At 35.5% G+C, this 15071-nt stretch overlaps 1 protein-coding gene across 9 annotated transcripts in view; it reads left to right on the top strand.

The window, feature by feature from the left end:
- DOCK9 (dedicator of cytokinesis 9) overlaps window positions 1-15071 on the top strand; it is a 130839-nt gene that overhangs the window by 97141 nt on the left and 18627 nt on the right. For 5 of the 9 annotated variants that reach the window (XM_042805890.1, XM_042805892.1, XM_042805894.1 and 2 more), the window contains exons 37-44: window positions 612-659; window positions 2474-2610; window positions 6491-6606; window positions 10712-10849; window positions 11164-11346; window positions 11981-12094; window positions 12210-12425; window positions 14147-14204. In XM_042805890.1, the coding sequence (XP_042661824.1) occupies window positions 612-659; window positions 2474-2610; window positions 6491-6606; window positions 10712-10849; window positions 11164-11346; window positions 11981-12094; window positions 12210-12425; window positions 14147-14204 (1010 nt within the window). Of the gene's footprint in view, window positions 1-611; window positions 660-2473; window positions 2611-3126; window positions 3171-6490; window positions 6607-10711; window positions 10850-11163; window positions 11347-11980; window positions 12095-12209; window positions 12426-14146; window positions 14205-15071 lie in introns of all 9 variants that reach the window. The other 4 variants (XM_042805895.1, XM_042805891.1, XM_042805896.1 and 1 more) reach the window with 2 other exon arrangements.

The following is a 15071-nucleotide window of genomic DNA, read 5'->3' as shown; positions in this document are numbered from 1 at the left end:
GAAAAAAGCAAAATGTATTGCCCCGATTTTGAACATTTATACACATGTTCCGCAAAACGTGTCTATATGGAATGTCTGGTTCTCTCTCTGCTTCTGTCGGTCACGTTATTTGTCCTGGATTGCTGTTCATTTGTAAATAACTAACTGTGGGCCTCATTTCACATAATGAAATTTCGTCTGTGATAGTTGAGGCTAAACATTTCTTCTCTATAAATGTGAAAAATCTATACAAGATATAAAGCACTTGAACTCACTGTTTACAGTTTTCCAAGGCTTTTTGGTTTTTCACCATTTGGCCCTTTTACCTTGTGACTGTTTGAATCAAGCCAGCTAATGTGAGTCTGCTGAGATAGGTGTGCTCTGGAGCAGTCTTACCTGCTTTTGCTATTAAGCTCAATTTACCCCAAACAGCAACCATCTGTGACTGATTTCAGAAGAGCCCTGTTTACCTTTTCTTGACTTGGAGACTGGAGGGGAATTTTAAGGGTGGGACAAGTAAAGAAGTTTTATGACAGAAGAGTTTGAAGTTAAACAAAAATAATAATTGAATAAAACAAAGCTAGAAGAGATTGTTTTAAGTGTTGCTTCTCTGATTTATGTGTTCTCTGCAGAGTATGCTTACATCAGTTCCAGTACATGGGAAAACGATACATAGCCAGGTACTGTGTGGAATTTAAATTTCACTGTCTTGTTCATTAAGAAATAATAGTGTATACTATATGCCTTGAATCTCTATTACAAATACATTGCATGAGTAGAAGAGTTATTGTGAAATGTTACATAACAGTTTGAAGTAAGTAGCTGGTTACTATATTAACAAATCTGTGTCTTGTCTGAAAGTCTGGTATCTGTTTAAGAGTGATGTGTGTGTGTTGTATTTACTATCAGTTACTTGAAAATCTTTCCCTTAAATGCTAGCTTTTACAGCATTTTTTTTCTTGAAATAGTGTCTTTGGGGAAGAAATTTTAGGATTTAATTGTTTTGTTTATTCAGTTGGCCATAAAACCATGTCTGTTGTAATGTTTTAGAAATTTTATGTATAGTATTTTTACCAAAAGGTGAGTAGTGAACACACCAACGCTGCTGTTTTTCCATTTGCAGTCCAAAGTACCGTTAGATACCTAAACATTCCCATTGAAGTCTGTTTAGGAGAAAGTCTTTGGGAGTCAGAAACATGTACTAAATCATTTGAATATCTTTGCATTAATGTGGTTTTGAATGAAGAGTGGTTTAATACAGTAAAATATAGCAGCCTGTTTAGGCCTTACATGGTGATTGACATGGTAACACTGTTACCGTTAAACTTGTGGGGTTGAAAGTACTGACCCTCTTGAACTCAGTGAGAAAGTTGTTGCTGAATATGGGTGTTAAAGCATTCTAACTAAAATGTTAGTTTTTTTGGGTTTAATTTAGATTTTATGGTATGTGAATCTCTTTCTACAAGCAACAAGCTTTACTATCTCCTTGGAAATATTTCAGAAGAAATCTCATGTCTGTTCACATATCCTAAAAAAATTAAAGGCCAAAATAAATCTGGCTTTCTTAAGGTTTTGATTATAATCTTTGTGCTTAAATGTACTTGAAACTCTGGATTTACTGGAGTCTGTAATTTTCAGGCTTTTTGTAAAAATTCCTCTAACTCATTTGTTTCACGAGTTTGTAGAGAAGACTACCACAGTTCCTTTTGTTTACTGATCACCTAGTCTGTGTACTGCATGTTAATGCTAAAAATGTTAAGCTAAAGAAATCATCTGATATTCTGCGGAGATACTGAGTTTTCCCAGTAAATGTAGTTTTCTAGTCTTTCACATTGCTGTTACACTGACATATATCACAATCCATTCACACACTCTTAAAATACACAAATGACAGAGAATGAAAGGGAACAGGGAATTCTGTGATTCAAGCACTGGTTTTCATTTTTCATCAGCTCTGGTGGTGGTACACAATAGGAAGTTAGCCTGTACTGATTGCTAACACAGATCACTTTTCTGTTTTCTTCACTTGATTGCTGCAAATTTAACAAAGTATATGGCTCTTCTCCCTTCCTGCTTGGGTAAGATGTACACTATACCTCAGTTAATTCCTGCTCTCCTGTTGCATGCGTGCTTCCTAATTTTACAACTGTGTGTCCTTCTAACTTTTTTCTAAAATTTTTACATTCGAAATAGAGGATTTGGTTTTGCATTCTGAATATTTTCAGTATATTTAGGTTCTTATAAGCTCTGAAGTAAATTTGACGCTTCAAGAGCAACTGCTTGTGTGCTTTTGCTTTCATGCTTTGAGGTTTTAAGAAAGAGTTTGCTGTGATGCATTTTTTAAGCTACCTATTTTTGTTTTGTAAATAAAACAGTAAATAGGTTGCATTATAATTCTTTCTATAAAACTTCTTATGCTTAACTAACACTTCCTGTCTTGCTGCAGTTTGACATGTCTAACTTTTGCTTCTATCCCATTTCACCCATCTTGCAGGAACCAGGAGGGGTTGGGATCCATAGTTCATGATCGAAAATCTCAGACATTGCCTGTTTCCCGTAACAGAACAGGAATGATGCATGCCAGATTGCAGCAGCTGAGCAGCCTGGATAACTCTCTCACTTTTAACCACAGTAAGTCTCATGACATGATAACATTTGTCATCCTCAACCAGTACCACAACACCAGAGACAGGTCCCAGAGCCACACCAGTGCATTTCAATTACGTTTATTGTTCTAGGTCAAATGAATAGCTACAAATCAGTTGATGGTCTGTTCCCTGCTTTATGATAGAACAATCAATGCTGGCTGATGCCATAACATGGAGCATGGTTAACTACAGCATATTTTTAAATTGTATTTTAATTTTTTTTAATTGTATGCACTTCAACTTTGTGCTGCACATAGTTACAAAATTTACTTATTTTCTTCTATTTGCTTTATTAAGCTTCATTTTTTTTTTTTCCCCACTTGGTCTTATAAATGATTAGTCTAAATAAAAATATGCACTCTGATCATATCTCCATGTTTTGACATCTCCTAAGGAGAAATAAGTTTCTTAGAATTTCTGCGGAGATTGTGAAGCCCATGATTTGGTTTGTCTGGAAGTGAAAAAGCGTCCAATAATGAAGTGATTTTTCTGTTTTCAGTGTGAGAAAGATATCAAGTATTCTTGGAATTTCTGTAGACAATGGTAAGATTTAATCAGGTTGAAGTCAGCTTGTGTAAGACTGCTGTACTGAAAACTAAATCTGCTTGTGGCCTATCTTTTTAAAAATGCTGCTCTTAAATTGCAAAATACACTTTATGTAAAGTATTCCCAAGCATCATTTTTCAATTTTCAGCTTCAAAAAAACAGTGAAACGGGTTGACTAATCCAGTAAAATACAGCACTGGTACTGAAAAGAATCGTGTGCAGTAAAGCAATTACTTGAGTTAACTATATGTTCACTGTGTTCATCCTTTTATTTTCCAAAGCATATCTAACTGTCTTTTAAAATCTTTTAGCTCATTACTTGTAGTATAAAACAGTTAGCCTAATTGGACAAGACTTACCACATAGCCTAGTGGAACGCTGAAAAAATCAAAAAATTCCACCAAACCTCTGTTTATAAATGCATTCTCATGCCTGTTTAAGTATAAGAAATGCAATTCTTTTATTTTAAAAATGTCAGAAAACTGTGTAGCTGTGCAAATTACTTTTTTCTCTTGTAATCAGTCTGCTACTGCTGTATCATCATAATTTCTATGTAGTTTTTGATACCCAAAAGAGGGAGCATTTACACTATGTGACTATACATTCAGTAAGGTGAAATACTTTGTAGATGAAGACTGATTTATTAAAAAAAATCTCTGGGAGATAACTAACACAGCTGTTTCTGGGCACTGTTCAAAGTTTACTGATTTTTAGGAAACAGTGAGCTGAAAGATTTTAATAAATGCATGCTTATGTAAAAAGGAAACTTTCTCTTTTCCATCTGAAGGAAATTATGAAGGAATGTCTCATTCAGATAACTTTTTGTAAAGTGATAATAGTTTATTTTTTTTAAATGTTGTATGTTTAATGAGTATCAGGATATTATACCTTATATTGACCAAGGGTTTACAAAGTGAAAACAGTCTGTTGCTGTAAAAGCCATGTCAAATGTGAATTTGATTTTTTATATCTTTGGTCTTGTTGTCTAACTTTTAGTTTTGTTTAGTTGTCATTCTGCCTGTATGGTGTATCCAAAGTAGTTTTTAGAATTTCAGTAAATCTTCTAGGCATCCTATGCAGGAGACATACAGGAAGGATGTATCTGGTAGAAATAGTTGCTTTAATTATTTCTAAAATCATGATTCTTTGGCAAGACAGTTTTCTATAAATGTAAATTATAAACTTTGTTTCTCCCTTTCTAATTATTTAAACAAGGAATAGAACAGAAGTTACGGTGTGATATTTCACATCTTTGAGGAATTTCAGTATAGTTTTGTGCTTAAGTATGAAAGAAATTAGGCCCTTTGTTCAAGTTTCTAAAGCTACAAGAATGTAGATTTATATGCATATTGTTGGGGCTTGAGGAGAGGAGAACACCCAGTAGAATAGCAGCGTGCAAATGTACTGAAATACAAGAGAAAATACCCTGGTCTGTAATAGCAGTATATGATCATTGTCAAGCTCCTAGTCATTACAGAATACCCCATTATCAGTGTTCTTAGATGGTTTTAAATCCAGTTACTCTGCAGTAGTGTGAATGTATGGGTGCATGTTTATGTGCGTGTCCAGGCAAATGTCCGTATTATATGTGGTACTTGTAGTTCCATAGCTTCTTTTTAAGTTACATGTGAAAAATAGAATCCAGTGTGTTAGTTAAATATGAAGAATACAATATTAGCTTCTCTAAAATAATAGCAAATTGAAACAAGAATAGTCTTTAGCTTGTATATGGAAAAAGCAGTGCTAAATCAGTTTTTTAACTCAACCGAATTGAGTGCTCCTTTAAGTTTACATCCTGCCCGAAACTTCCGTCTCTAGTAAAAATGTGGGGTAGTCAACCAATGGCCCATTTATTTGTTTAGTTCTAAATTATTCATGTGAAGAACAAAATTTGAACTGTTTGGAATCCTGTCCATTGACTACAGCTTTTACTTAGTATTTATAATAGACCTTTCACCTTTCTTATCTGGAAGCACAAACAAATTATTTCTTTAAAGAATATTTTTGCCCGTCCTCAGCGTAGTTCTCAAAATAGTCATCAACTCTTGGTATCTTCAACATTACCAAAACCACAGGCTAATTTAAGGATTTCTGGTCACCCAAAGGTGATTTCTATGAAAAAGTATTTTTCTTTGAATTTCGTCAAGGAAAAGAACACTTCTATTAAATAAAAATATTTGGCAAATGGCAGTTGTGTTAAAACTTGCTTCCAAATGCCAGTTGTTCCTTTCAGTCAATACAGAGGTGAAGGATGTAGTTGAACTGAAACCACGAAGAAAACACATGGGAGAAGGAAGAGGTGGAAGCAGAGACAATGCAAAAGATGATGGGGAAGAATATACTTCTGTTAAGAAGTTATACTCTGTATACTTCCTAACAGAATAAATGTATAAATCCAAAGAAACTGATGGTTACTGGTATTCATGCATAGTTCATCCAGGGATGAAAGAAAGTTCAGAAAGAAGTGGCCAGGTGTCATTCTAAAATATGGCATTTCTTCTGTTCTTTTCTTGGTCCCGACAAGTTTGTCGTGCTTGTCATTGATTTAGTGGTGATAAATTAACTGTAAATTTAACATATAAACATGATCTAGACCAAATTTTTATAAAACCACCAAGGCACATTTGTCAATCTGGTTCTTAAAGATCAATATTAAGGAACATAAAGAACATATAACCAGTGCTGAGGCAGGATTATTTTTTTTAATTATTTAAATACAGTATGGCTCTAGAGGGAGTAAAATATTTTTATTAAATATGGATTTTTTGCATGGTATTACTACAGACCAGAATTAATTACTTAGGTTTCCAGCTGCATATAAGTACATTACTGTATTCTTTTAGCCCTTAGTGTTTTGTATTTTTATAATGGTTGACTTATGACTGACTTTGAGATCCTTTAACATCGCTAAATTGCCAGTACATATTTTCAGCTGTAACTCCATCCTACTTCAGTACTTATTTTAAGACTATATATGTGTATATATGTAACTGTACGTTTATATATATATATACATGTGTATACCTACACATATATATAAAACATCAGGCATTTATTGTTTTAACTGCTGTTTAATGCTTCTGTTGTTGACATTCGTACTTAATATATTTTATGATCTGTGCAAATGATGTTAGAGTAATTACATGAACATATTTGAAAAATATTTCGATGCATATTAATTATTTTTCTGTATTAAATACTAACTTCTGTCAGGCTTTTTACTTGTTAATCTTTTCCTAGTTCAGAAAGTCTTTTGGAAATAAGAAACATTTTAATGAGTATATCCAGCACTTACACTTCATTTGGAATTTCTGTAGGCTATGGCCACTCAGATGCAGATGTTCTTCACCAGTCTTTACTTGAAGCAAATATTGCCACTGAAGTTTGCCTTACAATTCTGGATACTCTGTCATTATTCACAATGGCTTTTAAGGTTTGTTCTTGACTTGGTGTTAATATCTCCCATAATTACATTTCAGAAAAAAAAAAAAAAAACAAAACTGTTTTAAAAATTACATTTATATTTTATAGCCTAGTAATATAGCATTGTATTTTTAGCATTTCTAGCATTGTATTTCATTAATGAATCATGTGAAAGCTGATAACCTCTCACAGCAAAATTCTTTGGCTTCAGTTACACATTGTACACAGACTCCTTACTGATCAGCAGTAATCTGCAGGAAAAGCTCCTTCCTCATCCTACCTTCTCAAAAATATTTCTAGAAACTTTAGTGTCTACCTAATGTTAGTGGTAAAACTATCTTTTAAAGGCCATGTGGGGTGAGAGATGTTTTGTATGGCAAAACTATCATTCATAATAGGATACTATCAGACTTTTATATTGAACTGGGCTTCTTTTTATATTAAGTCACTGATTAACTAACAGTAATTTCTCTAAATTTACTTCAGTTTGTCCACTAATGAGACTTGATTTTAGTTGTATCAATTACTGTAGCTCTCCTGTGGAATCTTTTTATAGCATGCCTCTTTACATACCTCTCCTGTCTATTTTTTTTGAGCTTTTCCAAACATTAAAGGTGAAGCTATAAAAAGGAGAGATGATAGCTCTAGTTTGTCTCTCCCCTAATTAGAGCAGTGTATCCAGATCCTTGCTTGAAGATTCAAATTTAGTGTCTTACCTTTAATCTGGTTATGAGAAAATGAGATTTCTTTCATTAGTAATTTAATTAGATAGAGGTTAAAACCAGTTCTGTCTACAGACTTAATGACAGAATTGAAAATGAAAATACCTTGTTTTAAATATTTAAAGAAGAATGAACACTAGTCTTTTAGTTAGCAGCTGCCCGTCATGCTTGGAATGATGGTCCTTCAAGTTTACCTGTATGTAGTATGTTGAGAAAATAGGTAAGAGTATACCACAATAGTCTACAAGATCCCCCCCCAAAATAGGTAGGACAATCAGGAGCTTCTATTCAATCAATTGCACTGAAATAGTTAAAATCATAGAATTATAGGATGGTTTGGGTTGGAAGAGACCTTGAAAGATCATCTAGTCCAACCCCTATGCCTTGAGCAGGGACATCTTTCACTGGACCAGGTTGCTCAAATCCCCATTCAACCTGACCCTGAAAACTTCCAATGATGCGTCAACTTCTCTGGGAAACCTCTTCCAGTGTTTTGCCACCCTCACTGTAAAAAAAATTCCTCCTTATGTCCAGTCTGAACCTATCCTATTTCAGTTTAAAACTGTTGCCCCTTGTCCTGTCAATACATGCCATGGTAAAAAGTCTTCTCCATCTGTTGTGTAAGCACCCTTTATATATTGAAAGTCTGCAATGGGGACTTCCTGGAGCCTTCTCTTCTCCAGGCTGAACAACCCCAACTCTGTTGGTCTTTCTTGATATGAGAGTTTTTCCAGCCCTCTGACCATTTTTGTAGTTCTCCTGTGAATCTGCTCTAACGCATCCACGTCTGTCTTTTGCTGGGGGCCACAGATCTGGATGTAGTACACCAGGTGGGGTCTCATGAGAGTGGAGTAGAGGAGGAGAATCACCTTTCTTGACCTGCTGGCCATGCTGCTTGTTAATGCAGTCCAGGATACAATCAGCTTTCTGGTCTGCAAGCACACATTGCTGGCTCAGGTCCAATTTTTCCATCTACCAGTAAGCCCAAGTCACAGGGCTGCTCTCCATCCATTCATCCCTCAGTCTGTACTGATACTGGAGATTGCCCCAATCCATGTGCAGGACCTTGCACTTGGCCCTGTTGACCTTCATGAGATTCACATGGGCCTGTTTATCAAACATGTCAAGGTCTCTCTGGATGACATGCTACAGGAAAGCCTCTAGCAAATCAACTGCACCACTCAGCTTGGTGTTGTGTGCAAACTTACTGAGGGTGTGCTTGATCCCACTGTCTATGTCACTGATGAATATATTAAATAGTATTGGTCCCAGTACGGATGCTTGAGGGATACCAGTCATTACTAGTTTTCATTTGGACATTGAGCCACTGAGTGTAACTCTTTGGATGCAGCTGTCCAGCCAATTCCTTATCCTTCTAACAGTCCATCCATCAAACGCATGTTTCTAATTTAATGTCATGAATGTTGTGGGAACCATATCAAGGGCCTTACAGAAGTCCAGATAAACAACATCCATAGCTCTTCTCTTGTCCACTGATGCAGTCAGTTCATCATAGAAGGCCACTAAATTAGTAATACTAATTTGCTTCTTTTGGGAATAATTAGCATATTATATAGAAGGCCAGACAACTTTTATTTCCTCGAGATCATCTTTCACTAGTGGGGATCCAGATCTCTGTTACTTGTTACAGCAGGGAAATCACATTTTATTTCTGCTTCTTCATAGAATTTTAACTGATCCTCTGTGAATTCCTACTACAGTAAGTGGTTTTAGTGAACTACCTACCACTGGTGTTGGGACATCTGAAGAAAGGGTAGTGTGTTGATTTCCTCATAAGGATAGGGGCTTGTAAGATGACATTTCAATATTTTGCTATAAATGTGGAAGTATTAAGCCTTACCATCTTCTAGAACTTGCTGCTAGGTGTTTAGGTTTGGGGTCATCTGCAGAATATACTGGTCCGAGAGAAAACCTGTTCCTATGACCAAATAGACTGACAATATGCCAAGTGGCATATGTCCAACCACTTACATTTAGCTTCCTCTAAAATGGCCTGCCTGTTGCTTCACTGCATGGCATCTGGAGGTCTTTGGTGTCCTGCAAGCATTTGTAGCTATTCATCCACAGAGTCTGAAACCACACTGAGTTGTTCTGGTCTGCAAGTCACATTATCAGAATGGCTTTTAATGGAGGACTGCCTCCTTCAATTGTTTAATATTGAGGAACACCCAGAATGCCTAGGGCTATGCTGAAATTCTTTAGCCTGAAGAATTTCTTCTGTGTCTCTGTGAGTAGCAAAGGAGACATCTGCAATTAGATATCTCTTCCATGTGTGAGGGAGCTTAAAGCATGCTACAAGGGCCCAAGTCTATAATGGGCCTCGAGTCTTTAAAAAATTTGTTAAACTAGGTTCTTTAAGTTAATATTGCCTTAATGAAGCTGCCTTGCAGCATACCGTTTGGACGTCCTGTATGTGGTAATGACAAGGAAGAGTGGAGTGTGGTGAGAGGAGTTGCCTAAGGTGCAAGACCTAGGAGAATCATGTTGGAGGATCGGTGGAGTCAGAGGGAGCAATACTTAACATGGTCCTCTTGGTTCTGGACTACCTGGACTGGAATGAGAAGTCTCTGAATTGATTAACCTATTTTGGTGTTTTGTAAGAGGAGCGACCTCATGGTTTTGTCCTAGAGGCCCATAGGAACCTAGTGCTTATGCTCAGTGGACAAAGGGAGAAAACAGGTCCCCAGAGCAAAACAGAACCAGTATAACTTGTTAAAAGTAGATGCACAGCCAGCACCTGTGCTAGAGAAATCGGAGGAGACAGGATTTAAAAAAAAAAAAAAAGCTTGGATGGAAGGCAGGTGTTGCTGATGCAGAAATCAGGAGTAACCCCATGCATTGCATGCCTCAGAACGAGCTTTGCAATAAAGATGCAGGTAAAACTCTGAAAGGTAACTAATATCTTCGTCCTTAAGAGCCCTTTCAGTTTTAGTTCTAGGAGAGTAATGAAAGATGGTGAGTGGGTGGGGATTTGGTTTGGGGGAAGTTTTTTTGAGAGCGTTGTAGTAGGAGGTTTTGCTATGAGAAAATCCCACTGTGTGAGCTGCTAAAGCGAGTGTAACCAAAGTGTGTTAATATTTGAGTGTGCCTCTTAATCTGTTAATAGTAATTGATTTGATATAATGAAGAGCTGTTACAAAAATTTGTGTTTTATAAGTCTATTCAGAAGCCAACACTTTATAAGCAAGATTAATGAAGTGCTAGAAATATCTAATTAAAATTCAGATGTATTTGTAATATTAAACATCTTGGTAGTACTATGCAGATAATATCTTAAAAAAATTTTTGCTTTTGGATGATCTGTATATGTTCTTAAAATAATATAAATGTATCACTGTACAAGATTTGTAAATTCTCACTATCAATTTAAAGAATCAACTACTGACTGATCACGGACATAACCCACTGATGAAGAAGGTATTTGATGTATACCTCTGCTTCCTTCAAAAGAATCAGTCTGAAACAGCATTGAAAAACGTCTTCATTGCTCTAAGGGCACTTATTTTTAAGGTAAGAAGTTTTAAAATAATTAATCTCCAACTACTTATCCAATTGTTTAATTAACAATATACTATGTAAAAATTTAAGAGCTAGAATCCCAAATTAAAGTTGGTGAATAAGGACTGATCTGATCCCAGCAGTGTGGAATACTTGTCCATTGAATTGCTGTAAAAATCATTTTGCGTTATGAACTACTATAACTGTCTATTTTTTCCACAGTTCTTGAATATTTATATATTTGTATTGTTCTTGACATGCTTATTTTATCAAGAACTGAAGCTAGTTTTACTTAATAACTTTTTTCTTTTCTGCTTTTTCCTCAGTTTCCTTCTACATTTTATGAAGGTAGAGCTGATATGTGTTCTGCACTGTGCTATGAAATTCTGAAGTATTGTAATTCGAAACTGAGTTCAATTCGTACTGAAGCTTCACAGTTACTGTACTTCTTAATGAGAAATAATTTTGATTACACGGGGAAGAAGTCTTTTGTTAGGACACATCTGCAAGTTAGTATACTTTATTTTAATTTTTTAACTATGGTATTGGTAGATGCATGGTTGCATACCAGTGTGAAAAGCCCTGTCAGATAAAGACATAAAAGGCAGTAGTTTGGGTTTGAACAAGGCTGGTACTATTCTAAGAGTAGGAAGATGGCAATAAAATTACGTTCAGTACAAGAAAATAGTTAGAAAAAAATGTTTGGCCCTGTGTTTCGTAGGAAATAATTTTTATTTGTCAGTAGCAAATGATCTGTTTTGTAGATGTTATTTTGATTGTTAAACAGCATCTGAATAAAAGACTGCAGTAACATACATGGAAAAGTCTAAAGTAGAACAAATACATGGGAAATTGTGTGTTCTGACAAGGCTGGGAACAATAGTTTACTATTATGATGGCCTGGCTGGTTCACCTAGCAGTCAGTCTTTAGAGCAGAAGATGCATGTGCATTAAATTTACACAACCCTGTTTTCTTTTGCCTATGTTATTGTACAACTTGGGAAAAAAAAAAAAAACAAATATAATTTTACTTAAGGGAATAATCTTTCAATTAAAAAGAACAAAACTTCCTTTGTAATTTCGTCATAGGTACATCTCAAGGATATTTCATGAAATACGCACTAACAAGACATTTGTTTCTAGGTTATTATTTCAGTAAGCCAGTTGATTGCTGATGTTGTTGGAATTGGAGGAACTAGATTTCAGCAGTCTCTTTCCATCATCAATAATTGTGCCAATAACGACAGAAATATAAAGGTTTGTTTTTATGCTTGAAAACTCTTTCATAGGGTCTTTACCAATTACATTTCAACTTCTTATTATGCAAAGAATAGAAAAGGATAGTAGTTAACATAACTTTTCCATGTTTTAGCACACTACATTCCCTTCTGATGTTAAGGATTTAACAAAGCGGATCCGTACAGTACTGATGGCTACAGCTCAGATGAAGGAGCATGAGAATGATCCAGAAATGCTTGTAGACCTCCAGTACAGTTTGGCAAAGTCTTATGCTAGTACACCTGAACTAAGGAAGACATGGTTAGACAGTATGGCAAGGATCCATGTTAAAAACGGAGATCTTTCAGAGGTAAGAGAAAAAAAAAAATCAAACTAGTTTTAGCTTCATAATAAGCTTAAGCTTACCTTTCTTGAAATGTAAGGTACTATCTGTAGTTGTTAATGTGTAACATAATAAGAATTTTTATTAAGTTTTGAATCATTAGTAGATTAGTTTCAATGGCTGATAAGTTTTGTCCTACCCAAGTACATCTGTAAGTCATTTCTGATTGCTAAGGTAAAGTATATTTTTAACTACTGTAGCTGACACACCACTAAGCCAGGAATGCTCAATGCAAACCATGGAAGACACAGACCTTCTACTTAAAAATATCTTTGTTATCAGCTGCTAAAACATCTAAAGCCACTCTTTGAATTCCTCTCCACTTGCCTTTACAGAATTAGCTGATTCTGTTCCAGACTGCTTATTAAAAAAATCCTGATGTTCTTAAAATTGCCAAATTGCAATTTTTTTTGTTAGAAGAAACAAGCTATCTGTTTTCACTGTGCTGTTAAAATAGTTAATTCTAGCAGAAAGGAGAGTTGGGAGTGGAGATTTTTATGTCTTGATGTAAGTATTTTATCAGCATACAGAATTAATTTTGCTGCTGTCTGGAAGTTTTTTCCATCTGAAAGTAAATCACATTCCATGACATCATTGAATTTCATAAACGTGTCTGTTAAACTTAGCATCATGTAAGCAAGGAGGTATCCCCAAGAAATAGTAGCTGCTATCTTACTCATGTCATAATACTATAATTCTTTTCTATGGTAGCAACAGAGAAGGCATATACAGTACTCTGTTATTAGCTTGTATTTTGAAGGAAACAACTTCAGCTCTCTCAGCAGATGAGCTCTTTTAGTCCTTTTAAGGTCTTTTTGTAGTTTGGTTTTTTTTTTTTTTTGTTAAAAACTTAGAATCTTTGACGGTACAACTCAGTGAGAACCTCTGTAAATTACCAAGCTCAACCCCATACAAAGTGTGAATCGAGGAGAATTTCTTCACAGATACTTACCTTTTTTTCTTCACCTCCAGTGTCTGAGATTCTGCAGCCTCCATATATAAACTGTTTAATTGAGAATTGCACTTTGCTGTAAGCCTAAACCTTTTTAGTAAAAGAAGAATGTTGAATCTTTCTTTTTTAGTTGTCCTTTCTCTGGATAAAAGTGATCAGTGTCAACTTTATAAAACATCTCAAATATTTGAAGACTACTCTGTCCCTCTTATTTTTCTTCTGTGTTCCAGACTACACCAACCAAATTCCTTCAAATTTCAGTCATAGGTCAGATCTCTTCTGGTTTTCTTTTGCTGCTTTGAAATGGTCTGTCACCATTTTCTTCCTACATTTTTCCTGGTCTAGAACCAAAAGGCAGATGAAACAGATTAGCAAAACCACCATCAAATGTTGAGTGAAATAACTAATAGCTCTTTAAATGCATCCCAAGAAGAGACTTGCCTGTTTTTATTATAGCATGGGATTCTTACCTTGTAGTTTATGATCCATGGTCACTCTCGGATCGTGTGCTGCTCTCCATGCTACTCAGTGCTCTGGTGAAAAAGGAGTGCTCTTGCACAGTTAGTGTTTTGCATAAATAGGGTGGAGAATTCTTACGCCAGTCATAGGACATCTGCAAAGCAGCAAAAAGGAAAACAAAAGAAGTTATGTCAATCTAGGACTTTTCATATATATCTTCTTTTCAGTCGTTCCATTATAATTGTAATTTATAAGATTGTTACTATTTCTGTTTTAGGCAGCAATGTGCTATGTCCATGTAGCAGCACTGGTTGCAGAATATCTCACACGAAAAGGTATGATTTTAAGATTTTATTTCAATGTTTATAGTTTTTCATTATAGTTTAGGAAAAGCAGTAATTTCCCTGAGGAAGTTCTGTAAGCATTTCGGTGTCCACCAAGGAATAAATTCTGACCTAACCAGATAACATACTCACATATTTAATAGCGTACTTGCACATCTAAGGAGCAGCATTTCAGCTCAAGGTAAATTAAAATTTTCAGGGAAGTAAAAAATTTTAATTTTATGCAAGAGCTGCTGATAACTGAAGTGACCCTTTCTAAAGCAAAATTATCAGTGAATATTCTTGTTCAACAAGTATTTTCTCACTGCATTTAGGGAAAGCTGGCATTCCCAGAGAAGTCAAAGTAAATTCATACAAATTTTCAGATGATGAGTCAGTGGTAACAATGCTCAAAATGCTTCACCTGTCTTGGTGTTCTATGGTATCAGCTGTCTGCCCTCTTGAGATAGATGAAAGATTGTTTCCTGCCTGTAGGATCAGAGGAGTTCTCAGGGACTTGAGAAAATAAAAGATTATATAGCCCTTACTAAGAAAAACAGATCTCTAGAAGAAAAGTTCAGAAATCTCTTAGGAATGATTATGATGTTGAACTAGTGTTTTGATTTTGTAGGCAAATTCATGTTTTCAGCTTTTTAGCTTTGCCGTTGCATGACAGTTCAAAACGAAGCAGCCATGGGCCTACAAGATGCCTTTTCTCTGTTCCTTTTGTGCCTCTCACCAGACATTGTGTAGTGTATAGGCTACCCCCTCTGCCCCAACCGTTTCAGAAACTTCTCTGAGACCAAATCTGAAACTAAGTTGCTTGTTAAAGTTACTACATCCTCTTCCAAGCCTGATAACATCTAGCTGATAACTAGC

The sequence above is a fragment of the Tyto alba genome, unplaced genomic scaffold (assembly GCF_018691265.1).
Source record: "Tyto alba isolate M040663 unplaced genomic scaffold, T.alba_DEE_v4.0 Super-Scaffold_45, whole genome shotgun sequence".
NCBI lineage: Eukaryota > Metazoa > Chordata > Aves > Strigiformes > Tytonidae > Tyto > Tyto alba.
The sequence above is the reverse complement of the archived record's forward strand: the minus strand, read 5'-3'. Positions and strand labels throughout refer to the sequence as shown.